Source organism: Mustela nigripes, chromosome 8 (assembly GCF_022355385.1).
Source record: "Mustela nigripes isolate SB6536 chromosome 8, MUSNIG.SB6536, whole genome shotgun sequence".
In the NCBI taxonomy this organism is placed as follows: Eukaryota; Metazoa; Chordata; class Mammalia; order Carnivora; family Mustelidae; genus Mustela; species Mustela nigripes.
In genome coordinates this window covers 87,153,021-87,180,438 of record NC_081564.1, presented here as the reverse complement: position 1 = coordinate 87,180,438, position 27,418 = coordinate 87,153,021, and the positions used below count along the sequence as shown (strand labels likewise).

At 49.6% G+C, this 27,418-nt stretch overlaps 2 protein-coding genes and 1 long non-coding RNA gene across 10 annotated transcripts in view; 2 read left to right on the top strand and 1 right to left on the bottom strand.

Annotated features, from left to right (window-relative positions):
• The first annotated feature begins 7,302 nt into the window (after window positions 1–7,302).
• On the top strand, window positions 7,303–19,447 carry LOC132023685 (uncharacterized). The gene is made up of 4 exons (XR_009406023.1): window positions 7,303–7,393; window positions 7,880–8,086; window positions 12,194–12,368; window positions 19,408–19,447. It is a non-coding gene; the product is annotated as an uncharacterized LOC132023685 (long non-coding RNA).
• TIMM21 (translocase of inner mitochondrial membrane 21) lies at window positions 14,055–20,310 on the bottom strand. Its single transcript, XM_059409826.1, has 6 exons — window positions 19,476–20,310; window positions 16,804–16,866; window positions 16,608–16,705; window positions 14,741–14,814; window positions 14,554–14,659; window positions 14,055–14,476 (listed from the first exon to the last, which is right to left on the bottom strand). The coding sequence occupies exons 1-6, from the start codon at window positions 19,774–19,776 to the stop codon at window positions 14,384–14,386; spliced, it is 735 nt and encodes a 244-aa protein (XP_059265809.1). The 5' UTR covers window positions 19,777–20,310; the 3' UTR covers window positions 14,055–14,383.
• Window positions 20,311–20,552: 242 nt separating this feature from the next.
• The window catches only part of FBXO15 (F-box protein 15), a 44,327-nt gene continuing 37,461 nt past the window's right edge, over window positions 20,553–27,418 (top strand). For 3 of the 8 annotated variants that reach the window (XM_059409819.1, XM_059409818.1, XM_059409821.1), the window contains exons 1-3: window positions 20,553–20,774; window positions 21,628–21,726; window positions 27,072–27,179. In XM_059409819.1, coding sequence (XP_059265802.1) covers window positions 20,647–20,774; window positions 21,628–21,726; window positions 27,072–27,179 — 335 coding nt within the window. In that variant the 5' untranslated portion in view covers window positions 20,553–20,646. The other 5 variants (XM_059409823.1, XM_059409825.1, XM_059409822.1 and 2 more) reach the window with 5 other exon arrangements.

The following is a 27,418-nucleotide window of genomic DNA, read 5'->3' as shown; positions in this document are numbered from 1 at the left end:
CCTACTTGTGATCTCTCTCTCTCTGTCCAATAAATAAATAAAATCTTAAAAAAAAATCTTTTGATGATCAATGTAGTTCTCTTCTGTAAAACGAAGCAGAATGTATAGACATATATATAACTATATACATATATATAACATTAGAATAAGATACTTTATTTCCATCATCAGAAAACCATCAGAATGCATTCATTTTTGTTAGAGCAAGACATTTTACTGCCTTCTTCCACAGAATAGTTAGAAATACAAAATATGCCCATTTTGGATTAACAAAATTATAATAGAGATGTAAGAAATTTCAAATGTGGTTTCAAGTGTGGTCTCCCTCAGTTTCACATGATTTATGATTCACTCTTTGTGGCGTGTGTGTGTGTGTGTGTGAGAGAGAGAGAGAGAGAGAAAGGAAATTCTTGCACGTGTGTAAGCTAAAGTTCTTGCTGGGGTGACTTTCCTAGCAGGAACTTTCCTAGCAGGCGGGATCCAACAGGGAAGGCACTCTTTAAAACAAAGACTTAAAAGTTTGGAGAATGACTTTTATTTTTTTATTTTTTTTTAAATACAAAGAAGGGGTCAGAGTGGTTGGAGTTGTGGTGCGGAGCACGGGAAGACAGCATGGCGGGAAGAGAGGAGCGCGTGCGGAGGGAGTGATTTGAGTGCAGCTGACTCTGGGGCAGGACAATGTGGAAAGTGGACACGAGGGGAGGAGATAGGGACTCTTAGGAGTAGGAGGTAATGTCAACATTCGATGTTGAAAGGTAATTGGAACCACAGCATATTTCTGAGCAGAGTAATGACATACTCAGGACAATAAGCAAGATATAGAATATATATATTTATATAAATTTTGTTTTATGTATTTATATAGATTTTGTTTTGTCAGGTCCAAATACAAACTCAGGAGCTGGTCTAATACTGGGAAATAAAATATTACAGAGAATTTCCAGAAACCACCATTAAATTTGACTTGCCAGTGGCTGCAGTGAGAATCAGGGCTGCACCAACTTAATTTTTACCCAGTAAAAGCCTTATTATGGACTCCTCCTAAAGAGAAGGAGACAAACTGTAAATTCAAAAGGCAGCTCTTGGGCAGGTAGCTGGACTGGCAATTAGGACACCTGACTGTCACTCTGAGTCTTCACCCAAGGGCCTCTGCCCAAGGATCTACAATTCTCCCCAGAGTCTCAGCAGGGGGGCATACACCGCGAATGCTTTAGTTTCTTCTGTCTTATTTCAGCATTTTAAGGGGCCAGGGTGGGGAAGGTTTGACCTGATTTTCACTTTTAAAATTCCCTGCTCCATGTTGGGTGAAGAGGTGGGGAGAGGGGAGGGGCAGGAGGCGTGGTCCAGCTGAATCCGTGAATCAGAGAGGACGCAGCAGAGCTGGACAGAAGGAAAGATACTTGGCGTATTTGTAAGGAGCAGCTGGTAACAGTTACTGAAAAGATAGATGGAGGCACGAACAAGCACGATGGTGAAGCCTTTTACCAAGATGGGGAAGGCTGGAGAAGATTTTCCGAGTGGTAGCCATTCAGTGTCCTGCTTCGGACATGATAAATTCAAGATGCCTATTAGATATCCCGGAGGAGATGCTACAGAATTGGTTGCTACAGGCATCCTCAGTGTGGAAGATAAACAGGATTTATTTATCAACGTTATTAAAAGTCATGGGACCAGAGGCAATCAGCTACGGAGAGAGTGTGTAGACCAGAAGAGATGAGGGCTGCGGGCCAAGGCATGAGACTTTCCACCTATCACTGCTGAAGAGACGAGAATAAACCAGCAGAGGGATGAAGAGAGGGCAGAGAGGTTGAAGGAAAGCCCAGCCCCTGAGAGCAGCAGCGTGGAGGACGAGAGAAGTTGTCACTGGCCATTATGGCTGCTGGTTGATCAGACATAACACAAGCAAATGGGATGACTGGATTAGTCCCAGGGAGGGTGTTCGTGACCTTCCCAAGAGCAGTTCTGGGAATGACCTGGAAAGAAAATCGAATGGAGCAGGTCAGGATGAGACGGAGCTGAGGAGTCATTTTATTGCTTGCCCTGGGTGATGGGCACATCCTTGTCTTCAAAGCATTTTCCTGAATGCCTGAGGAGTTTCCTAATGAAATCATTTGAAAATGAAGAATGTGTCACTTATTCTCATTTTTTTTCTTAAGTTCCAAAATTCTAAGAGTCAAAATTAATTTAAAGGTAGGCTGTAAGATTTTGCCAATGAGACATTAAGGTGAGTTGTAGTGGGTAAGCAGTGGGAGGGGCGAGGCGGAGAGGGGGAGAGCAGAGCAGGTGAGGGTTGTCAAAGGTTGTCATGGGTACCGCATGGTAATGTTCTGTAGGAGTATTACTGTAAGAGCAGCAGGTGTTTTCAGCTCTGGGAGCAGAAAAATCAGTCTGGGGTCAAATCTAAATCTACAAAATATATATTTTTAAACATAAACATATAGAGGTAGAATAGCTAGGCTGAAGAACAGGTTTTTTTTTTTTTTAACTTTTAAGATTTTATTTATTTGACGGGGGCGGGGGCACACAAGCAGGGGGAGTAGAAGTGGGAGAAGCAGGCTCTCGGCTGAGCAGGGAGCCCGACACGGGACTCGATCCCAGGATCCCGGGATCATGACCCGAGCAGAAGGCACACGCCCAGCGACTGAGCCACCCAGGTGCCCCAGGAACAGGTACTTATTAAGGATTTTGATATGTATAACCGGATTTTCTTTCTTGAAGTGTGTCAGTTGTGATTCTCTCTTGCAGAGAACTGTGTATCTGTTTTGTCATACACCTCTGACTGCGAATCCTTTAAAAGAAATCAAAATAATCCTAGAGAGGCAGAAAAGAAGAAATACAGGAATGAAAAACAGAGAAGACAAAAAAAAAAAGGTTGGAGTGGATGTATTAATATGAAAAAGTAAATTTCAGGGATGCCTGGATGGCTTGGTTAGTGAAATGTCATCCTTTGGCTCAGGTCATGATCCCGGGGTCCTGGGATCGAGTCCCGCATGGGGCTCCCTGCTCGTCGGGGAGCCTGCTTCTCCCTCTCCCTCTGCCTGCCCTCCCCCTGCTTGTGGCCTCTCCTTCTCTCTCCCTGACAAATAAATAAGTAAATAAAATCTTTAAAAAAGAAAAAGAAAAAGTAAATTTCAAAGCAAAATGCATTCCTAGAAATAAATAAGGGTACCTCATAGTGATAAAAGGGTCAGCTTAACAGGAAGACACACGAGTCGAGAATATATATGCTCAGCAACAGAGCTTCCAAGTCTGTGAGGGGAGAATTGACAGAGTTCACAGAAGTAGGCAGGTCTGTAATATAATCTGAGATTTTAACACGTCCCCGTCTAACAGCGGATAGAGCGACGAGACACAAATCCAGCCAAGACGTGCGCAGGGGCTCTGAGCTCTCAGCACAGGCCTTGTCCTTTACGCCAGCTGCCGGGGCTGCACGGAGCGGTCGCAGCCTCCATGCCGTCGGCTTTCTAAGATCCTGCAATGGCTGTCCTGGGACTTTCTGCAAGGTCCTTCCTCACTCTGTGCCTCAGTGTTCTTGATTGCAAAGAGAGGATGATAATGGCACCCGCATCACTTATTTTTGATGTATTCGAGGAGAATGAGATAGTTTACAAGAAGAAAGTTAGCCTACGTCTGGCATGTATAAAGTGTTTGATAGATGCCAGTTATTTTATTTTATTTTTAAACAGATTTTACCTATCTGTCAACCTATGCATTTATCAGAGAGAGAGAGCACAGCAGAGGAAGGGGCAGTGGCAGGCAGAGGGAGGCGGAGAAGCAGGGAGCTCAGCAGCGAGCCCGACACAGGGCGCGATCCCAGGACCCTGGGATCACAACCTGAGCTGAAGGCAGCTGCTTAACCACCTGAGCCACCCAAGCATCCAGATAGATGCCAGTAATTACTGTAAAGTCAAACAGACCCGACTGGGTTCCTGGCCCAAATTAGGGGATTTGCCTTGTTCTGTTTTTTTTTTTTTTTTTTTTTTATTACCTGGAAATCAATCTGCTGTAGAAACTGTCCTGGTCAGTGGGTCACTCGAGTTTCCCCTAAACTGTTCCTGTGCCTTCCACTTCAGCTTCCCTCCCCAAGCCTCAGGGAGCCCACAGGCATTGAAACCTTTCAAAGAGGCCCTCAGTGCTCCACACACACCTCAAAACTTCCAAATTGCCTACATTGAATGTGTCACTTAGGAAGACACACATTTTTACCTTTCCCACGTACGTTACCCTGTTCTCACGGTCCTGAAACGTCCCCTATGCAACAGTGCTCCAGACCCTTCTAGAATATTCTGAGACACTTAGCAGAAGCACCAGCTCCATCTGGGATGATGTAGCTAATAGAAGGGGTCAGACCTGCATTCTCCACCTTCTTGGGCTCCTCGGCCTTTAAAATTAGTGTTACACCTTGGTCTGGTTATTAATGATATCCCATGGTATAGAAATCATCTCTAAGCGTAGTCCGGAGTCTTGTTTTTAAAAGGAGCTAAGCTGAGACGTTTGGTAAACAGAAGAGTCCTTCCGTGCTGCACATCACCCCTCCCTAATTGGCAACTTGTATTTCTTCAGAGAAGAACAGCCAATAAAAGAAGTCAATAACATAAAGCAAATCATCCCTTTCAAGTCCACCAGCTGTCACACCTTGAGAAGAGAGATTTCCTCTTCTTCTAAGAATCAAGTTCTCATTTATTTATGGGTATGTGTTAAAGTGTAATGAGGCAAGCTGAAAAAGATCTTCTAAAATACTCTTCGTGAAATACAACACATTATTTTTACCAAGGACTTGTAAACATTAAAGCCATTTCTTTTCATTAAAACATATGAGCAGTAAGACGGGCTACACTGGTTTTGTAGAAACCATTTTATCTATACTTTTCGTCTATTTCAACCATTCATCTATACATTTCTGTGAAGCAGATAATACCTTATGGTTCGGTCTCATGGAGTTGGGGGGGGGGGTGTTTTCAAAATGGCAGCTGTAGGGGGATTATCCTTAAGCGTCCTGTGGTGAAGGGACTATGGAAATTGGAAAGGGCCAATTCTACAAAAAGCTCCCTGCACATTGGCTTGTGCTGTAAGTTCTATGGTCTGTGTCCTGTATGTGGTTTCAGATTTTAATTCCACAAAGAGAAATACAACGGGCTTCCTGAATGGAACTGTCGACACACTGACTACAGAAGGGGGGTTCACGAGCAATATGGGGCTTATTAAAGGGAGGGGGGTTTTTATGAATATAGTTCTAGAGAGAGTTTTAAAAATTAGAATAGATGGTCTTTGAAGAAATAAAATAGAAACCAAAAATTTTTACATTTAAAATGTTTAATTAAACTAAACTAATTTAATTTCAGGCAATCCCCAGCAGGACAGCGGTGAGTGGGCAGGTGGTGATAGTTTAGACGGACTAGTCTTCCTCCCTGTCCTGCCTGCAGGCGACGGCTTCACAATGTCTCCTCACACATCCCTGCCTGGTGGCCCTGTGGAACGATGATACCAGCGTGCCCAGTGCAGTAACACATCTTTGGGGCACAGAAGGGAGATTTATCTAAAATTTAGAGGTGTAACTGGTGGACTTAAACAGCAATGCCAGTTCCGGTTCTTCATCGCAAGAACATAGAGATGCTCGCTCCCCACGGGGACTGTCTCCCTCTGCTGGGTTTCCCGCTCCCACTTCTGCCTTCTGAAGTTTTAGTCTTTATCTCTTGGCACCATCTGCTCCTAGAAGCCCAAGTGCATTTGTGTACAAATGAGCCTGTTCCTCAAGTGAGGAGAGCAGACAGCAGGCTGTAAATATTTTATACTTTCCAGGATCATTTTTCGTCAGAATATTAAGCATTCATGCCAACATTGGATAGTGGGTTATCTGAAGGACGGTCTGCTTCCTCGAACACTTGTCTTGGAAAAGGATAGGAAGAAGCTTGACTAAATGCAGAGCTGAGACTGGGTGCTACAGCCTCAAGCCATTCTGGTGAATTGCCACCTCTTAACAGAACTTTCAATGCGCCGGTGACTCTTTTTCTTTAATAGATTTTGAAACACTCTCCAACTTACAGAAAAGTAGCAAGTAAGTGCAGTTGCAGAGAACTCTTCTTCTTCTTCTTCTTTTTAAACACTTTCTAAGAATAAGCTGCTGTCCAGATGTCACCTTATTTCCAAATTCTTTATGTACAGTCTCCTACTTTTATGGGCTGAACTGGGTCCCCTCAGAATTCATGTATTGAAGTTTCAACCCCCAGAACCTCAGAAGGTGACCTTATTTGAAGAAAGTGTCCTTAGAAAGGTAATGACGTTAAAATGAGGTGGTCACATGGGTGGGCCTTAATCCAATGTCCTGACCTCGTCCTGCACCCTGAGTGGGAGTGTGAGATTGGGACCCTGTCCCCTACTCCTCGTGCTCCTGGATGGGACCTCCTGTTCTCTCACGCGTGCAGGCAATCCCAGGCTGGGAAAACAGGACTTAAATCACAATCAAGTGTGAGAGTCAAGAGAGAAGACAATGATGGCAAGAAGAAATGTTACATGCTGAGTGCTGTGTGTGAGGACAGGTTTCATAGCAGGAAAAAAATCATGCCTGGCATTCAGGCGGTGAGTTTTGAGATGTACTTGAACCCTATGACAAGGCTTTAAAGCGGACATACTAAACAGCTTTAGTACTTCTCCAAATCGTGCTCATTATAATCTCAAACAAGGACTTTGAAAGGCATATTAAAAACGCTTCAGAGCTAAGGGCCTATTTCCTTTCTGCTATGTAAATTATTTTGACCAAAAGACAGAATCTAATTAAGCTAAAGCCTTTATGCACATTAAACTAGTCAATCTTCCTTCTCATTCTGCAAATATGCTCAAATCCGAAGGCTGGTCTCCCATGAATTGTAACGCGCGGTTGGGTTCTCTGAATACAACTTCATAATGTCGCAATTCCCATACAGAGCCTGGGGTGTTTCTAAAGTCCACGGCAGGTAAGCAGGAAAATCACACGTGGGATTTCTCCCCGGCGATCATGTCACAAGGTCTTCATGGTAACATCTGTAAAAGGCCTTAAGGTGGACAAAGGCCCCAGTTGTTTTTCTGACCTGAAGATCCCGCTGCGGTTTGGCCGAGAGCCGATGGGGACGCGCCTGTCACCTGCTGTTGAGCCGCTCCGGGTGTTTCCGAGCCGGTTCCCGCGGGGGGCCGCTCTGTTCAAGTCGAGTGTTTTGGGTAACCCGTGAGTCACACAGTTCAGTGTACGCTGTCACTTTGGGACACTTGGCTCCGAGTTCCAGCGCCCGGAGCACGGGGAGGCTCCGGGCCGGAGGGGGTTCCGGCGCCCCGCCCCGCCCCGCCCCAGCGCGATTGCCCTCGGGCGCCCCGGGAGCCCCGCGGCAGCTGCGTTCTCGGCCCCGCGATTCGCTCGCAGCAGGTATAGCGCAGTAACTCGCCTCCGCGGCCGGAAACGTCCTGAAACCGAGTCACCTGCGCGCGGGTTTTTATTTAATTAGCGCAGATGCGGTGCGAGCAGATGCGAGCGGACCCCGGGCAGCGTGGCCGTGGAGGGGGCAGGGCCCGCAGGGCGGGGTCCTGGAGAAGGAGCTGCGGAGCTGCGACCCTGGGCCGCCTCTCTCCGAGATGTGCGGCCCGCGATGGGGCGTCTGTGTGTCCCCAGTAAGGAGACAGCCCATTAGACAAAACCAACCTCGAAACCAAGAGAACAAAGAGCTTGCTGAGGCAGTGAGAGCCGGTGGCGAATGTGCCCTTGGCCCATTGTTTCTAGTTCAAACATATTATGAAGGGAATCCATTAAAAATGACCGATTCTTGGGCCCTGTAGTGGATTAAATGGTGACCCTTCAAAAAAGATGTCTGTGTTCTAATATCTGGATCATGTGATTGTGCCTTTATTTGGGAAGACTCTTCTGCAGGTACAATTAAGGATCTTGAGATGCCCCGCCCGCCCCCATGACAGAGATGGCTCTGAATCCCGAGCCGGTGTCCGTCTGAGAGGAGAAGGGGGCAGACACACAGAGAGGGCACCATGTGACTGGGAACGCAGAGACTGGACGGACATAGCTGGAAATCACGGACACGGACCACCACCAGCAGCAGAAGGAGACAAGGTAGGGGTTCCCGTCTGGGGTCTGGGGGTGGTGCTGTGACCCTGGCCTGGCATTGCTGGGCTGCATTTCTGTGGCCGCAAGCCAGGTTGTGGTCATTTGTGACAGCAGCCGCTGGAGACCCTAAGGCTGCACGCAGGCCCCCTGGAAGCCATCCCACTTCTGAAAGCTCTAAAACTATTCGGATGATCCTATGGTTTTGAGAAATAGTGTTGGGGTGATTGGTCTGGCTCAGAGGTTTTTGACACCTGTTTTACACCAAATCCCCAGAGCGGCTGAAATCAGGGATGCCCCGGCCTTACCCCAGATGCTGATCCAATTGGCCTGCTGCCTGGGCCGGTACAGGTGTGTGTATCCTTGAGGTGGAGCTCGGGCTCCTGCTGGAACTTTGACCCCAGCCCCGCAGCAGCCGACCTGGGAAACAGCCCAGTCCTGGGTCTTTCTGGCTCAGGCCACTCTGCTTACCTGCTCTTTCCTCCCTCTGCCCCTCTGCTTACCCCTTTAAACTGAGGTATCATTTACAGACAGAACACATGGTTGGTAAGAATTCTTGAGTCTTACCGTTGCATAGATCTCTGCAGTCATTACCCCAGAATGTTCTGATCCTAGCCAGCAGTGCTAGGATCTCTCTCAGTGCTAGGATCTCTCTCAGTGTGGTGAATTGTGTTTGTTCCCCTCCTACAAATGTTCTTCTTTTCCCTGCCTGTTTTAAACGGTTCTCGTTACTTGTTTCCCTCGTTTTAAGCCCGACAGACCCATGTGTAGTTTTTCTTTTCTTTCTTTTTTTTAATTTTAAGATTTTATTTATCTTTAGAGAGAGAGAGAGAGGGAGGCAGAGGGAGAGGGGGAATCTCAAGCAGACTCTGTCCTGAGTACGGAACCCAAGTCAGGACTCCATCCCATGACCCTAGGTCATGACCTGAGCTGAAATCAAGAGTCCCTGCTCGACCCACTGAGCCACCCAGGTGGCCCCCATGTGTAGTTTTCCTGGTGTTTTCTCTCTCACTGGGCTGCTTGGATTTATAGACTATTGCTTTTCACTAAATTCGGAATTGGTTTTGGCTACTGTGTCTTCCAGTATTTTTATTCCTTCCCCTGCTCAGTCTCTCCTCTCCTTCCGGGTCTCTAATTTTCCATCTTTAAAGAATCGTCTCTACGCGGACAAGTCCTAGAGCTGTGTCTCCATCCTGATCTGTCTTCTGAGGTCTGAATTTGTGGCTGAGTGCTGGACGTCTGTGTATCAGCAGCATTTCAGATTCCAAAGCTGAATGTATAGTTTTACTCCCCAAACTTTTTATCCCTTGTGTTACAACATTTATATCCACTCTGACACCATCCACCTCCTCAAATGTAAGGTTAGACATTTCAAGGTAGCGCTTTCCAGACTTTGTTTCTTGTGACTCTTCCTTGAGGCATAAACATGTATGTATTCTGTGTGTTCTTGTGGGCTGGTGTGTGTGCATCTTCATTCTAACTTTCCCTTAGATGCTGACCATTGTAAATGGCCACATAAATGCCCTCAGAAGTCCTGCAGTTAAAAGTCTTTTTAACTTTGTTTTAACGTTAAAATGTCATTCAGCGTTTTTCAAAATCTGACCAACTATTTTTTAAAAACAGAGTAGAAAATCTAATAAAATCCATGGAGTGAATTTTGAGAAATGTCACCGTGAGACCATCTCCGGCTGATCTCTCTGCTATGGACGTTGCAGTCCTCATAAATTCGGCTTCCTAGTATCTCCCAGGATACTGTTTCTGCCCCAGAATCCCCATTTCTATCACCTCTCATGACCGTCACACAGTCTCTGAGCAAGGCTCTCCTCCCTTTTAACGTCTTGCCTCTTTAATACAGTCTTCAGTTGGCTGCCAGAATCATCGTAACACAAGTCTCTTTCTTAAAAACTGTCAATGGCTCCCCTTACTGGGAGCCCTTACTTCCTTACTTGGAGAAGGAAATCCAGTGTCCTCAGCCAAGGAGCAAATACTTTTCCCCATCAGCGGCCCTCCCACCTTTTATCTAAGCTGCATCCCAGGCGTTGGGCTGAGTGGGGGGTTGGAGGGAAAGCAAGTGGCGCACCAGGTTTCGGGGCAGGTGTGAGCTGGGTGCGACAGCGGTGGGGCTTGTACCTGGGAGAGCAGCCTCGAGACACAAAGTGGAGGAACGAAAGGACATACATCCTGAGACTAAAACCAGCGCCCTATGCAGAGAAAACGGGAGGACGAAGACCACAACAGGGTAGGGTAGGAAGAAGGGAGGGCCTTGGCAGAGAAGTGGCCCCGGGAAGAGCTGAGACAAGGCAGCGACTGCAGACGAGCTGGACTTTGCTGTGGGGTCCTTGCGCAGAAGGCAGACATTCCTGCCCCCACGCGCAGCTGCTTCCCTTCACCCACGGCGGAGAGCCCCGTCACTTCATTTCTTCCCCAGGCCTCAGCCGATGGAAACACTGTGAAGACTAGCCAGCCCCACCGCTGAAGTGTTTGATGGTAAAGCTGCATTGCTTCTCTTAGGAAAAGTAGACCGAGTCACTGGTCCTACTCACCTGAATAGGACATAAACGTTAAGGAACTGGCCTGAGAATTAGATGGGGTCCTGTGTTAGCGCTACAAGATGGATGGGCTTGTTTCTAATCCTATACGTCCTGCATTCTCACCTCTCTGGCTCCAGTGAGACCCACAAACTGATCTTGCCCTATTTAAATTAACAAGAAGGAACATAAATGTTTGTCAAGAGGGTCTGTGGCTAGACATGTCTTTATTATAGTCTGTCCAGGACAGAATCAGGAGAAGACGAGGAGGTGAAGGAGTGGGAGGAGGTGGGAGATGAGAGAAGAGAGGACTCGGGGTAGTGATGGAGAGAAGGGGGCACGGCGGAGGAGAAATCGTGGGCCCGGGTGCTTGATGGATTTTAAACGAGAGCCATCGCATCCCCCTATTTCCTTGAGGCCCGACTCACCCAGATAATGAGGTATTTGGCTCCTGTTTAAAGATTCTTCAGAGCTCAAAACGCACCGGAATCCTGACTCTCGTGACACGCAAGTCTGCAGGTGCGCTCTGTCTAGGAGGAATCCCGTGGCCCACCGGAGAAGCACCCTCAGGGTTGCAGCCACAGGATCCAAATCCAGAACACTTCAAAGACGGATGTAATCAAGCCGAGCACTGCACTTGCTCCCGTGATCAGATGCCCCCACTGCTATTCCCGAGCATGAGCTTGGAGAACCGGAGCCTCGCGTGGCACAGTTAACCAGAAGCTTCTGCACAGGTCCTTAGCAAATGCGCTGGCATTCCTCAATTAAATAAATTAACAATAGAGCAAGTCAGTATTAATAACACAAATAATGAGGCAATTGCATTTGGTAAGGACAGAAATGAACATTTTTACAATGCTTTGAAATGAAAAATAATGAGCCCATCACGACCTGTGTATTAGTTGAAACTACTGAAGTGACATACATTATTTTTATCTATTTATGTCCATTTCATGCATCTGTAGGCTAAACACAAATTCCTGTCAATGACTGTGACATTGAGCTTAATTACATTTGTCGTTTTAATCTCAACTGTTGCTAAGGAAAATTAACAGCACTTACTGGCGACCCGTCAGAACAGCAGCCTGCCACTTCCAGGAAAAGCGGCTGATTTTCATCATCTGTGCCAAAGACCAGGGGTCCTGTTTGGTTCATCAAGAAATCAATATATTCCTTCAGAGTCTCCTCTACAGACAGAAAGCCATATGCTTCCTCAGCATTTAGTTGTTGCTAGTGTTTACTTATCTCCAAAACAATACTGACAATTGTGGTTAAATAAATGAACATTCCCACCGCTGCCTTCTCGTGTGGCGGGAACAGTAAGTGAACAGGAACAATGAGTTCTCATAAATGAGACCCCTCTTGGGACTAGAGCGTCATTCCTGACAAAGCTCATTATGACACTTCTCTTCCCTCGTGCTGCCACCCCTCCCACGACCCGATGCCGCGGCTCCTGCCAAGTCACCGTCCATGTGCAGCCAGCGTGGGCTGGATATCCAGGGCAAGGAATGCAGTCTGGGTTCTCTATTTGATGAATCTGACCTTTTGAGATTTACTTCTTTTTTACTTTTTTTTTTTTTTTTTTAAGGATTTTATTTATTTATTCAAGCGAGAGAGCGTGCATATGTGGAAACCACCAGCAGTTGTACTGCTGTCTGCGTCGGAGGGATGAGGAAGCTGAATGGCAGCAGTAAGGCGAATCCCCGGTGTCAAGGTCACCCAAGCGGATGGCTCTGGCCGATGCTTTCATTTGCCTCAGAATGGTGGGTCCCAAAGAGATGTCCACGTTCTAATCCCCAGAACCTGGGAGTGTCGTATTAGACAAAGTCGTGATTAAGTTAGGGGTCTTGAGGCAGTGGGTTATTCGGTTCAGCCTTGAACAGGCGGCGCTGAGGACTCTCCCGTGCTGGGTCCCCGGGAGGGAGCACCGCCAGCCCTGGCCTCGTGTCTGCTCTGGAGGTTTCATCGTAATGTCTAGCACACGGGGGCCCCGTGCTGCCTGGCTACAAGGAGATCACATGGAGCAGGAAGGGAAGCTTATTTCCTTAAGCAGTTCTCCCTCAGCCTGTCACCAGGCCGTTTTTCAGGCATATTGTCTCTCTGTTGCGTGTGTACGGGGTGAGGGCTGGGAGGTGAACCACGATGGGAATTCCTGGAGGCTGGTTCCCAACCCCCGAGGGTAGCAACGACTCTGCCTTGCCCCACACACGTGGGCCCGGGAGGGTGGGAAGAGTGAGTGCCTGCGCGAGGGGTCCAGGCTCCGGCTCCTGGGACTAATGAGGCCCTGCGCTCCCCCGAGTTGCAGGGGAGCCCCGGTCAGCCCCTGTGACTGTAAGGCCCACATGAAGGAACACAGGCAGGAGGTGCTTTCCCTGAAACAAGCTTATGGCTTGAGGCTGTGGCGATGGGGGAGCCTTTTCTGCTCTGCTCAGAGCTCCAGACCCGACCCTCCTGTTGCTTCTGGACCAGCCGCCCGGCTGACGCAGCTTCTCCTTATGCGGACGCACAACTTCCCATTTTTGCTCTCTTCCCGAATTCTTACTGTGGCCACTCCAGGCGGACAGAGAGCTATGCTACACCCACTTGGCTACAGAATCCTGTCCTCTTAGCCCCCAACCATGTCTCCACGGTAGCACCTTCTCCAGCTCCATCGTCTAACTGTCCTAATACCCTCGGTGCTGGCCTCCTCCCCGGCTCTCGCTCTTCACACAGCTACCAGCTCTTTCTAGAGACCAGGGGGCTTCCACTCCTGCTCGTTTCTGATGTTCTCCATCGCTACTGGAGAAAAGCCTCAACCCTGCTGTCACATGACGTGCCAGCCCTCTGCACCCCGTGCCCCACGGATAAGGGCATTTCTAGATCTCTCCTGGTGCAGGATGCTTTCCAGTCATGTGACTACACTCTTGTGAGGGACATTTTTCTCCGCTCGCCCGTAAATGCTTGCGGTAAAGCAGAGCTGCCATCTCCCAGAAAGACATTCTAACATCACTCACACTGGGCTCAGTGGGGTCCACGCCCCTCTGGCCGTTGGGAGGGGTGCCCATTCTAAAGGGTGTGGGGACACTCCATGATGCCACCTGTGGTCGGATGCTGGCATCTGTCCTCTCCCTGTCGTCCTAACTAGCCGGGACATCGAGGTCTTATGCACACCTGAGGGCCCAGACCCCCCCACCCGCCCCAACCAGCAGGCGTGTGCTCCTCCCACTGCACACAAAGTCCCCACTCACTGAGGAGGAAGGACGGGATACCCGCCGTGACCACAGCCTTGCCACAAGCCTTGTGGAGTTTGCTTATATGCCCTTGCCCGTGAACTTCCTGCAGTCCTCCAATGTTCTCACGTGTTCAAGTCAGATTCTGGTCTATGGAAGCAAGCTGCTTCTGACATCTGTTTGTTAGTTTTGACTCTATTTCACAGATTTTATACAGTTATGCCACATAAAAGCACAGAGTACTCACAACTCTTTTATTTACACGGTGTAAACTTTAGTAACAAAGTTTTCTTATCTTGAAAGAGGATATTAACTAGAGCAGAAATACTGTCCATGACCGAGTCAGAGACAGCACAGACTATGTTCCATTTCGGGATTTTGCCCTCTAGAGAACCTCCAGGCAGCGTGTCTAAATGCGACGTGACCCACTTCCGGGCGCTTCTCTGTGCTACACACTGTCGTGTCTTACCCCGCAGACGCGGGGGAGTCGGGGAGAGCAGAGCTGGGGGTCCGCCCCCGCCCCCGCCCCTCCGCCCAGAAGCCGTGCTGGCCGGGGTCCTGCAACCGCCTCAGGATCGATTATCTTCGATGATGATAGTTCTGGGGAAGGGCTCGAGTTCGACAAATATGTACCGAAATTCATACTCGCCACTCTCTGGGTTCTGAAAAACAAACACATTTCCAGCTGTGACTTCTGTCCCCGGCTTCCGCCCCGCCCGCCGCGCCCGGGGCCGCGCACCTCCTTCACTTCCAGGTGCACCGTTCCTTGCTGCCCAGGCTCCGAGCCCTGGATGTGGAACTTCACGCGCATGTGCTTCCGCCCGTCCTTCACGTATTCCACGAAACTGTCGGGAGCCCAAGAACACGGCTGCAGGCCCCGTGGCTCAGAAACGACCCAGCTCCCCGGTGCCCGCCGCGCGCACTACCTGACGTGCTGCCTCCGCCCGCGGCGCGTCACCTCCCCGTAGCCCTTCACCGGCTCGCCCAAGGCGCTGATGACCTGTGGGACAGACGCGGCGCCCGGTAAGGCCTCCACCTGTCAGCCTTCCCAGGGAAATGTTTTCTGGGAAACCAAGTGATTTTTTAAGGAAACCGAGAACCTCGGACCCTCTCTAGAGGACAAGTCCAACGATGGAGAAACCGGCCCGACAAGTATGTCTTTCCCGTAGACACTGAAGGCCGCGAGACTGTGCTGGGACCCCCGGCTTTGCCGCAGGTTCCTACTTCCCACAGAAACCGAGCACAAGAGGCGGGCAAGGGTTTAAACACATATCGGAACATTTTTCATGAAACGATTCTCATGGCTCTAAAGCTCAAAGCTACAAGAACAAGACAATTCTCTGAGTCACTAAAGACGGTCAAAGAAAACAATGCAGGCTTCCCCAGCTCTCCAAACAAGTTTGCTTTACCGCCTCTCTTCAAAGAAGAACCTACACGAGTACGTGTCTTTGCTAACTGAACAAAACCCAAAGGCTTCTCGCTTTCCAGAACTGGTGGCTGGGCCTCACTTCACGCCCCCGGCTCAGGAGCACTTCCACGGGAGCACATCACCTTCAGATGCCGGAGGAGCCTCCAATGACCCAACAACAAGCCCGATCTGAAGCATAAAACCATGATTCCTAATGGGAAAATGGACAATGATGTGGAAATGTAGCTCTTCTTGAATTTAAAGGGCACATACTTTGGAGTCTTTCCAAAAACCTAACTGGAGCCTTCCTTAGTCCCTGCTCAGTCCCCCTTACTCAGAGGTGTGTTTCCCTGACGGCCCAGAGTCTGATGATAAGAATCAACAGAGCAAGGAGCCGGAGCCCGACAGCCTGGGGTCTCCTCCCAGACAGGACTAGAAAACGGGGGGAGCAAGCGGGGGCAGGGCCCCAGGGACACCAGTCAGGCACCTGCGCATCATTCGTCTCCCGTCCCAGGGTGACGTGAGTTGTTTCTCACACACCTCGCTCTCTGAGAAGGTGCCAGAGTTTTTGGTGCTATCTGCGGTTTTCCTCCGAGGTATACAGACCGATATTTCAATGAGTCACACTTGTCCCTGCTGAAGCTTTCCAGCCAGAGAGCAGGAACTCTGGCGTACAACGGCTGTGCTGGCTGTCTGTGAGGGAAAGCAGCACGGAAAGTCCTCCTTCCGGCAAAACCCCTAAGAGCATGTGGGCGACTTTTCCGGACGCCAGCCTGCCCCTGGGTAGTGCTCTGGGCCCGCTGCGCTGAGGAGCGTAAGTTTTGGAGTCACACAGACGTGCGCTTGGGTCCTGGCTGTCCCGCTTACAGCGCAGCAATCTTGGTCAAGTTAGCTCATCTCTGGAGCATGAGCCTCCCCTTCTGCTGATGGGACAGTCGTAGTATGTGACACCAGCGGCTTCCGTGAGAGCCAAGAACGACGAGGCACTGAGTGTGGTGCCTGGTGCATAGTGTGCCTTCAGTGAGTGTCAGTAATTACTGCTATGATCACATGGTCATGAATCAGGTTTTTTACAGGCCTAGGAACTTACCACAGGAGTTTAATACTCTGTCAAGGTCTACGGGTTTAGTATCTCTGACAAGTGACCGTCTGTAATCTTGGGATGAAAACACTGCTACACAGACTTCTGGGTGGTGCTAAAGCACTTCCAGTACAGACAGCTAATACTCTAATCACAATCCAACTGTGTGACTCGTATGACTTTATTACCATATAAACACCACTAGTCTCAGAACCAGTATGTGTGTTCTGCTCCCCGCCCCCACCTCAGCCCCGGGATTTTTCCTGATCTTCAGTATGTGCGGGACTCCACCTGGAAAACTAACCTCAGGGTGTGATCTGCACTTTTCTAAGGCTTTCCCGTAGACCTTATTAGGACTCCATGGAGAAAAAAGTTCTTTGAAAACTGCGTAAAACAAGCCACCTGCAAATCACAGAAAAAGAAGATCAAGCAAAGCAGGAACGAGACAAATGTGAAGTCACAAAGGCTTTAGGGTAGTTATTGTACTTGCTGTGATCAACCTGTGATACTGATTCCAAAGAGCACCACCATCAAGTAGGTGAAGTCTCTTCCGGCTTCTTTCACTGTGGAGAGAGAGCACGGCGGAGTCAGACGTGGGCCCGACGGGGGCAGCGCGCGGCTTCGGCGTTCTTAGCATGAATCGGGGCATGTGGATCGGGGACCCATGGCGGGTCTGCATGTGCTCTAGGGCGGCTGCTCCCAAGACTCCCTGTGAATCATGAACCACCTGAAGAAAGTTTTCAAAAGAACCTCAGCAGAGTTCTGGGCTGTGGAATCATACTTTATTTGGTATTATTATTTTAATACTCTTTACTTTCTAAGATGAAGAAACACCTGAACAAGTGATCCAGGCCCCCAGCAGGAAAACACGCTACAGTCTGGGCAGCGCTGGACACATTCTGCTGCTCCCAGATCAAGTGTTTGCTTTGTCAGCTGTGGCCCAAGGGCTGGAAACAGGCCTCGACTCTGCAGTCAAATGCTCTACCACTGAGCTATACCCCCCAGGCCTCGACTCTGAAAGTCACTTCACTTCTCACACCACCTCGCCCCCACTGGGCGCACACACAGCACTAACAGAACAAACTCAGAGCGCTGGGAATGAACGAACTTAGAACACGAGCCTGCAGAGACATGGCGTCTCTACTGAGAAGGAGCAGCAGCAATGGTGTGTAGGAACGGGGCACAGGCAACAGCGTATGTGTACGGTCTCACTTAGGATTTGTGAGCTCTCCTACTTGTTAGACCTTCTGGATTTGGGCTGTCTCATACAGTAACCATACACTATGCATGGCTATTTAAGTTTAATTTTACAATTAAGTTAACTTAAAATTAAATAAACACTCAGCTTCTCAATCACACCAGCAACACTTCAAGTGCCGAACAGCCGCATGTGGCTAATGGCTACCATAGAGACCACATAAAGGTAGAACATTTCTATCCCCGTGCTAAGTTTTATTTGGACAATGCTGCTGGACATTCTGCAAAACAGCACATCTGTCCTTTCTATTCATGCCATATTAGTCAGAGCCCAGAGTAACAAGGAGCATGTGTGTCAGGAAGCTTGATGGACACATGCACTCTAAGTGTGTGTGTGTGTGTGGGGGGGGCGTGAGCCCAGAACACAAATCCAGGGCTCACTGACCACATAAATACAACTCTTAGGGGTACGCTGCATGGGGCATGCTAAGACACCCCACCCCAAATGAAAGAAACTACTGCATCCCATACCACGATGTGTGGTAGGTGCCCCTGGACTCTGTGGGCAACATATCCCACATTTGGGAACACTGCTCCCCCTCGTTCATGGAGTCATCAGGGAGGCTGTTGCCTTTGAGTGGCGGTACCGAGGAGGACAGGACCCTGCGCCAGGACCCATCTGCGGTGGAAGCAGTAGCCCAGCTGGAACCAGATGACTTGACACATGCTGTTTGACAGTTTGTGCCTCTGCCTCTGCATATAGGCTGCTCATTCGTGCTGCACTTTCAATTATCCCCCCAACCCTGTTCAGGCTATCACGGACGAAAGATTATGTACATGTTCTCCATGTTCAGCAGATTACAAAACCATTGATGGGATACAGTTTTGTTTTGTTTTGGTTAATGTTGTCAAAAACTATATGTATCGAAATGACATAGAGCAAAATATTCGCAAAAGTCATCTTTGCACGGTATAATCATGGATGTCTCAACTGTTTGCTTCCTTTGTACTTTTTTTTTTTTACAGATTATTTGTGAAATAAAACAATAAACATTAAATTCATTAGCTCATTTGTGAAAACTCTGACTTTTCCTGACAGAATTACATTTTGTCTTTCCTATTATCTATGTTCTTTCTATTGCTGCCCATGTCATCCAGGGTAAATGCTGTTTTGAACACATTTAATTCTGTAGCATGACGAGTCTATCCCAACATCTGGGCTCAGAAGTCATTCAAGGGCAGTGCTGAGTTGACCTGCCTGAGCTGATCCCTATGGATTATGCCTCATAATCCATATTCATTCCACCCAATTACTCCATATCTATCGTACGCTCCCTGGTGCTCTGTAGCACAGTTACTGTGTTTTCACTGTTTCGCACTCTGTATCTACCTTTTTCTTCACTAAGTGCTCATCCATTTGTGTACAGGAATTCCCTGGCACACCCATTAGCATCCGTTCAAGTGTCAAGCATAGAGAAAATGGAAACTCAAGAAATACTCGTGAGTGGTTCGTTGTTCTAAAGAGTACTGACGTGACTATTAGGAAATTAAGATTGGGAAAATGTGGTTTTAACTTTCATTTTATGAAACTGGGGAAGTGTGCCTCATATATAGAGTTTTAATGTCCCTCGATGAAGTGAACAGGAAACTCAACGGAGATGAGATGGCATCTGTGAAATCTACTAACTTATTATAAACTTCTAAATAATGGTTAAGTTTGACACAGCTCCACACTAAAACTAACCAAAGTTGAGAAAATGTTTCTAGACATAATTCAACAAAGTTATGTAAAAACCAACTTTGAAATCTAAGTCTGTGAAGAAAGCTGCAGGTCTACATTCTCAAATTCCGAACCGTGTGGCACGGTCCTACCTTCCCATTTGTGTGACTTGTTTTTCTATTTTTAGCACCGAACCTGCGTCAAAGGACACTGGCAGCTCCCGCCACGCTGCGACAGACTGATCACTCCCGTTACCTTTCTGGGACGTGGAGACGACGGTTTCCCCTCTCTCACTGTGCACAGACACCTGTTTGCTGCCGTCGTCCCCTACCCTCTGGGCACTCTGCCCCTGCGTCCAGAGGGTCTTCTGGGCGACTCCAAGGAGACACTTCGGTTGCCCCGTTCTCTTCCGCTCCTGCAGACCCCAGCTCAAGCTGGGCGCAGTCTTCAAGCAAGCTTTGTTAAGCACTACGAGCGGCGGGAACAGGCGCTTCCCCGACGACCTGCGCATCCTCTCCGCACACTGTGCAGCTCGTAACCAAGTACAAATCATCATCACAGGAAAGGGCTCCGCTTTGGGAAGATGCCAAGTACGTCCAGCGAAGCTTCACTACCCGATACACACAGAGCCACACATTCACGCCGGCGGTTCTGCACGGCGTGTTCGGCAAAAACGTTAGTTCACGAAAGAGGCTCGTCCACCTCCTCTTCCCTTCCGCACTCTTTTTACTCGAATTAAAGTGTTTTAATTACCTTCCGTACGGACATTCACACACTACCCGCCATGCCTCTGCAAAGTAACCTGGGAAGCCGCGAGGAGTCCTGGGAATAGTAGTTCTAGGCCTTCACTCTTCACAGAGCTACCGCCGGGGGAAAGGCATCAGGACTACAACTCCCACAGTGCAAGGCGGCCAGAACGCGCTTGGCCCCTCCGCCACCTTCCGGGTTCCCTATGCTTGCGCCGCTCGTACTTGGCGCCGGCGGGTGGGCGGTGTGATCCCGCAACTGACGAAAATCAGATTAGCGATTACAGGCTGGGTGTTCTCGTGACCCTCTGAGACGGCTTTAAACTGGGAAATCCTCGGTCTGATTGCGGCTTTGCTGTTCCTCATGGGCAAATGATGTAGCGGAACACAAACTTCCCCAGAGCCAGCACGTGGGGAGGGGCGAGGCCGTCGCAGTGCCCAACGCCAGTGGCCAAAATTCAGGCCCGCTTGCCGGGCGGCGTCCTCAGCATCAGGCCGTGGGACGTGCGAAGAAGCACGGCTCTCGAAGTTTCTAGAACAGCTTCTGGGGCCGAAGGAGAGGTGGTGTTCCCCTTCGCCCCGCCCCTACGTACACGGGGCGGAGTCGAGTGGGCGTGGCGCCGGGCAGCGCGCTCCTCCCCCCGACCGCCGCTCCGCCTCCGGCGCGCCGCTGGGTCTCCATGGCGACGGGACGCGGCCGGCTGCTGCAGCTGTACTGGCGCGGCCTCCAGGCGCTGCGTTTGCCGCCTGGAGGCGTCGGCGCGGCCACGGGGCCCGACGGGGAGGCTGCCGGGCCCGCCGGGTTCAGGTGACTGTCCCGGGGCCGCGGGTCGGGTCACTACCCCGCCGCCCTTCCCCCTACTTTCCTCCGTGGGCCCCGCGCGGCGTGTAGCTCGCGGCTGTCGTGGTGAGGGAGCGGTCTGAAGCCGCGGGCGGAAGTTCCCTCGGGCCGGAGACGTGCGGTTTCCGCCAGTCCTGGTCCCAGCAGCCGACCTCCCCGACGGCCTCCCTCCTCCCCTCCGGTCAGTTCTCGGCCCTGTGGGGACCTGGGAGCCGCGGCGCAGCGCCTCGCGCCCCGCCGCGCGGATGCGCTGCGCCTGTGGGCCGGTGCGGTCCCGCGAGGGGCGGGGAGGGCCCGGGCAGAGCGCGTCCTCCGAGCCGCCCGCTCCTTCTGGGGCCGGAAGGCCCTTTTCTCCGTCTCCCGAGTGTGTAAGGTGGGGAAGCGGACTCCCCGCAGGAGAAGGTACCAGTTTTCGCTCCCGCGCCGCCCGCAGCACGGAATGTCGGGGCGGGTCGGCGAGCGCGCGTTCCCGGGGCAGCCCCGGCGCTTCCACCCCCGGGAGGCCTGCCTGGCGCTTCCCTGCCTTCGCTCCTCCTCGGGAGGGAGCTGGGGCGGGCCGAGGCCGAGGCCGAGGGCGAGGGCGAGAGTCTTCGGCAGCCGCCCCGCCCGGGCCGGAGTCCCGCCGCGGAGCTCCAGCTCGGCCGAAACCCCGCCGCAGACCCCGCAGGCAGGCCCCTCGACAGCCCCTCGTGGGTGTCCAGCCCCCCGTGCCCTCTGCCCGTCTTTGGGACCGAGCGCCGGGCGGGTGCGCTGGTCCCGACGTCCAGAGCCCGTGTCCTTTCTCGTGGGCACCCTGGTTCTGAGGGGTCTTCTTCCGCAGGGAGAGAAGGTCCGGTGGCGGAGAAGGTCCCGACGCGGAGGGGCGGGGAGCAGGAGGCTGCAGGCGCGCGCCCAGAGGATGTTCGGCTTTACTGCACGGGTAATGGTTCGTTTCTCGGCGGAAGGTCTCCGGCGAGGCGCCCGTGCGCGCGCTGCCTTCGTGCTGCCCGTGCGGGGGTGCGCGGTTCCGCGCGGTTCCGCGCGTCCCAGCGCCGGCCAGGCGGAGGGACCGCGCAACAGCTTGCATTCTCGCCATTCCTTTGCGTGCAAGCCCTGATGGTTTGTAAGATACAAAAACACATGCGTATTCTGCCTTGTAATAAACCCAGTCTCTCTGTTTACCTGTAAGAACGGTTCTGTTATTGAACAGTTCAGTAACTTAAGTTGCTTCTGGTTTTCCCGAATCTTCAGGCTATGGCCCCATGGTCGTCCTCGAACCCATTACCCACTCACCCTGGTTTCGGGAGCGGCGCTCTGCCCCTCGGTATTATGGTGATGGTTGGTTCTGGAGAATCGTGCTGGGCATGCCACAAGCCTCGGGACGACTAAAACGGGGACAGGGCCTCCAGAACTTCCGTAGGACAGAAACGGTGGCATTTAACCCGGAACCTTGACCTTTAAATCAATTGGCGACGATTACTAAAATTAGTCCTTATAGAGAAAGCTCCATCAGTGGGGAGCAGGGGGATTTTTATGTGTTGAATCTTCTGTTACTTTGTAGGTTGAGAGAACTACCTGGTAATGACTTAGAGTGCCAGGCATGGGAGCTCGCATGTCCGCCTGTAATTTGGTGAGGTCTCCATTCTTTTTTTTTTAAAGATTTTGTTTATTTATTTGACAGAGATATCACAAGTAGGCAGAGACACAGGCAGAGAGAGAGGGGGAAGCAGGCTTCCCGCTGAGCGGAGAGCCCGATGTGGGGCTTGATCCCCGGACCCTGGGATCATGACCTGAGCTGAAGGCAGAAGCTTAACCCACTGAGCCACCCAGGTGCACCTCAAGTAGGAGATTTCAAAGGACTTTTGAGCTTTCTGCAGCTGTGTGCCCAGATTTCAGGGCCACTGGTAATCCAGAATGGCGCGAATGCCTTTGGAATCACTGCTCCTGCCTAAAGGATTCTGCTATCACACTGTGAGTCCAAACTTTCTTGTGTATGGGATTCTTAGTTTTGAAATTAAAACTGCTAATGTCCCACAGTTTATTGCATAATCAACATATTAAGAAATATTAGAAAATATGTGGAATTCTGTCACTTCAATTCTCCAGCCCCTATTTAAAAACAACCACCACCCCAAAACCTTGTAACCTTGTAATTCTGTGAATCAGGCGTATCACTGGTTAATACCTTGTCTTTCCTTCCAGACCTTTTTCCTTTGTGCGTGTTTAGTTTTTCTCTTAAGAGCCAAATTCAAAAATATGATTATGTAGTCTATCCTGATATAACCTGCTTTTTTCAACTGATCTGTTATTAATGTAGCAGGTTATTTATTAACTGTCTCTGTGCACCAGGCATGTTGTGGGTGAAGAATGAGGAGTGAACAAAACTTACGCAAAAGACCTGCGGATGTGGAGCTTGCAGTTTCAGTGATGTGAACCAAGTAGATAAGATGTGTAGTGATGGATGGTGATAAGTGCTAAGCAAAACACGAAAGAGGGGGCCTAAAGTATATGCGCGTGTATGTGGCGTGTGCTCGTGTGTGTGTGTGTGTGTGTGTGTGTGTGTGTGTAGTATGGGTTGGAGTTTGAGAGGGAACAGCCAAAGGAGTTGTCAGTGGGATGGTGGCATTTGCACGCATACCTGAAGGAGGTGAGGGACCCGCCGTGCCGACATCTGGAAGACGCTGTGAGCTCGTGTCCAGTGCAGACACTTCCACTGTGCTGAAATGTCCATTTCCTGGCTGAGCACTGCACATGGTGTGGAGCCAGGCCGCTTCATCAGTCCGCGTCCTGCTCTGGAAGTTCGTCAGTGTAGACAGATCTGAGATGGACTTTCTTGAGTCACATATTTGGGCTTATTTTCTCGCTTTGGGATATATCTTGTACAAGTGAAATTCCTGGCTTAAAAGAATACACGTGCCTTTAAAGGCTCTTGACAAATGCTACCAGATTGGGCTTCTGTATTGTTGATACCAGTTTGCGCTCCCAGCAGTGAAGGGGTGTTCTTTATTTGGTTCTCACCAGTTTGCTAGACTGAAACGGATCAATACAGCATGTTAATTTACTTTTCTTCGACTCCCTTGGAAAAGACTTAGGGTGTAATAGATTTTATTTATTTATTTATTTATTTATAAAATTTTATTTATTTATTTGACAGAGCGAAATCACAAGTAGGCAGACAGGCAAGCAGAGAGAGGGAAGCAGGCTTCCTGCCGAGCAGAGAGCCCGATACGGGACTCAATCCCAGGACCCTGAGATCATGACCCGAGCTGAAGGTAGAGGCTTAACCCACTGAGCCACCCAGGCGCCCCTAGATTTTATTTTTTTGACACTTTTTGATTGCATAAATATGTATGGGAAAAAGCTGTTATCAATTTACTAATTTTTTTTTTTTTTAAGATTTTATTTGTTAGAGACAGAGAGCACAAGCAGAGGGAGTAGCAGGCAGAGGGAGAAGCAGACTCCCTGCTGAGCAGGGAGGCTGAGGCAGGGCTCATTCCAGGACCCTGAAATCATGACTTAAGCCAAAGGTAGATGCTTAACCAACTGAGCCGCCCAGACATCCCAATTTACTAATGCTTTTAAACAAATTTATATTTGAGGACTCCAGCAGTATTCATTTAAGTTAAGGAAGATTTCCCCAGTCTCTGTGTACAGCTTATAGATACAGACCTCCAGGCTTCTTGGCATGACCACTCATACTGCCAGGGCTCTAAGGGTCACTGGCTGGGAAGTCCCGACAGGTAGTATTATTTGATGAAGAAGTAATAGAAATGCCTTTTACTTAAAGCTTATCTGTTAGAGTCCTTTGTCAAGTAAAGGTATTTATTTGATCTTGGAATATGTAATACAGATTGGCACAGAATTTACAAGAAGTTGACCACTTAAAATAAGGAGTGCTTTTAAATCACTTAAAATGCATATGTTTAAAGATTGTGTACTATGTTGAATGGTGTCCCTCAAATTCATGCTCACCCAGAACCCTAGGATGTGATTTTATTTGGAAATGGGGTCTTTGCAGACGTAATTAGTTAAGATGAGGTCACACTGGGTTAGGATGTGACTGGCGTCCTGATAAGAAGAGCCGGAGACACACAGGGAAGATGGTTGGGTGAAGACGGAGGTTAGAGCTGGTCATCCTAGTGGCCATGAGCTGAGGAACACCAAGGATTGTTACCAACCACCAGAAGCTGGAAGAGGCAGGGGAGGATTCTTCTCTGGAGGAGACTTTGTGGAAGGAGCATGGCCCTCCCAACACCTTGACTTTGGACTTTTGGCCTCTAGGACTGAGACAATAAATTTCAGTCGTTTTAAGCCAGCTAGTTTGAGTCAGTTTGTTAAGGCCGCCCTAGGACACTAACACAATTAGGAAATTGTATTTTACTTCTTATTATTGTGTTAGAGCCAGGTCCGTGGAGTTGAAGCTTTTCTTTTGTGGAAAGCTTTGCTTAAGTAGTACTTTCCACAGGAATACAAAGATCGAGTGCATAGGCGGAGATCTCTGAATAAAGAGGGAGGGCATGGCAGAGCTTTCCAAAGGAGGGCCTCTTCCGCCTGCTCTCCTTCCCTTCCTGTTCTGCTGGGCCCAGATTGGGTACCAGCGGTTCTGCCTAGCTTCTTTGTGTTCCCAGGAACTCACTGGCAGGTTGAGTGTCTTTCGTAGAAGCTGGCATGGAGAGGCCTGGGGAGCCAGTGTTTTTTACCTTGGTGAATTTGTTACCTTTGAGGATCTGGAGAGATTCCCCATGTCCCTCCTGTCCCAGGTGGAGGTGCCAGTGTGCAGATGCTAGCTCGTCTTCATCCAGGGCTGATCACGACCAGCACGATGGCTGGCGTGATACAGACAAACCTCTAAAGGGAGGACAGACTCATTCTCTGGCTGCTCAGAAGCCCGTGGGGAATCCTCAGACGTCTGAATGCTTGCGGGTGTGCACGTGGCGGCGTGCCCATTTCCACGTGGGTTTCAGGTTGTGCTGGGTTGTGGGCTGTATGATCCCTATGCCTCTGAGGGGTGGGCCACACTTGGGATCTCGGACCGTCCTCTGTTCAGATCCATCCCTGGGGCATTTGTTCTTCCACTTCCAAAGATTACTGCCGTTCCTTCCAACATCTCATGGCCCTCATTGTGCCTCCAGTTATTGCCCATATCCTTCCTGATTGTTAGTCCGAATATACACAGGGAATCGGCTTGGTAGGATAAATGGGGGCGGGGGCTAAACTCTTGGTGAACAGAGTACGTACTCGGAGCACGTGCATGTTGGTGAACTGGGTAAGTTCACACGCCGGGTGGGAGGCGGGCCAGTAATTGATGTATGTGTGTTTGTGTGTGTGGTCAAGAAGCATCTCCCAAAGCTTTCCAAGATAACTAGTGTCCGCACCAGTAGCTCTGTCTGGGGGCTGCTGCCTGGAAACTGAAGGCTGCGGGCCCCGTGCCTTCCTGGGTTTCTGGCCGGGTTTCAGATCCCCGCGGAGCCACGGTGGAGCAGAGCTGGTTTGGAGGGCTGTTTTTAATAAAAATGTATTTCAGGAACTTCTGAAAAGAACTAACTGCATAAAATAGTATACCTTATTTCATTGAATCTTAAAAGCTGTTGATTGTAAGATTTACTATTTTTTTTGTACCACTAAAATAAAAAAATAGATGGCCAGTTAAAGTATATTCCATTGAATGTGAGATACTTAAAATGTGAAAAAAAATTGGAGCAGAGTACTTAGTGTTTCCGCGGCAATGGTCGCCAGAGCTAGGGTTGGAGCGTTACCATCCCTCCAAGACCTGAAAAGCTGCAGATTATGTGGGCAGTTCTGGTTCACAAATCTGAGGTTTTTCTTTCTTGACTGAGGCTGTTCTTTGTTAGGTTCCTGCTGTTGCACTGTTGAAGCTGACCACTGCTGAAGATTTCCTTTTGTTCCATTAAATGAGTTTTACAGCACCTCTCTGATATGTTGACAGACTATAAAAGCAAATATTTAATCTTCTTGTTTACTACACTTGATCTTAGCCAAAGGGCCAGAAGCGATTAATTTTTTGTTCAAAACACATCAGAGTGAGTCCAGGTTTCAGACTGACTTACTCAGGACACATGGAATGTTTTCTAGTCCCTCTCCTGTCCCACCCCACTCCCCACTTCCTTCTTTCTTTCTCTCCTTCCTTCCTCCTTTCCTTTCCCTTTCCCGAGATGAACTTTCACAGTGAGTCATTCTTGGAGTTTATGAACTCTTTACGGTTTTGTAGAGGGGACTGGACAGGTCATCTGTCATTCTAATTTGATTTTTCCATCTTACCTTCAGAAAGGGGCCAGGCGCCAGGAGTGCAAGCAGGGCTGTCCTGAACCAGTGTGCCCGGCGGGGAAAGCACTGTGAGCAGCGCCCCAAAGACCGGCTGGTGTCTCTGGAGCGGTGAGTCCTCGTAGATGGCGCTCTTCTGGGGGGCTCTGGGGTGGAGTTCTTAGACAAAGTTCCAATGCTGTGCATACCAAGCTGCTGTTCTGAGCTGAGAATAGAATTGCGTAGGAAGAAAGTACAACATGGAGAGTGTGCTGTGAGTCATCAGCCTGTCACCACTGTCATTATTAGACTAGGTTTATGAAGTGAACTTCTAAAACTGACAAGTAAATTTTCCTTTTTAAAAAATGTTC

What these genes read in the sequence shown, in the direction of transcription:
- TIMM21 (XM_059409826.1), bottom strand. Translation starts at nt 19,776, where the DNA reads ATGATGATTTGTACTTGGTTACGAGCTGCACAGTGTGCGGAGAGGATG. An exon ending in CGTCTCCACGTCCCAGAAAG is followed by an intron (nt 16,867 to 19,475) that starts GTAACGGGAGTG and finishes CTCTCTCCACAG; the next exon opens with TGAAAGAAGCCGGAAGAGAC. An exon ending in TGCACCTGGAAGTGAAGGAG is followed by an intron (nt 14,477 to 14,553) that starts GTGCGCGGCCCC and finishes TTTGTTTTTCAG; the next exon opens with AACCCAGAGAGTGGCGAGTA.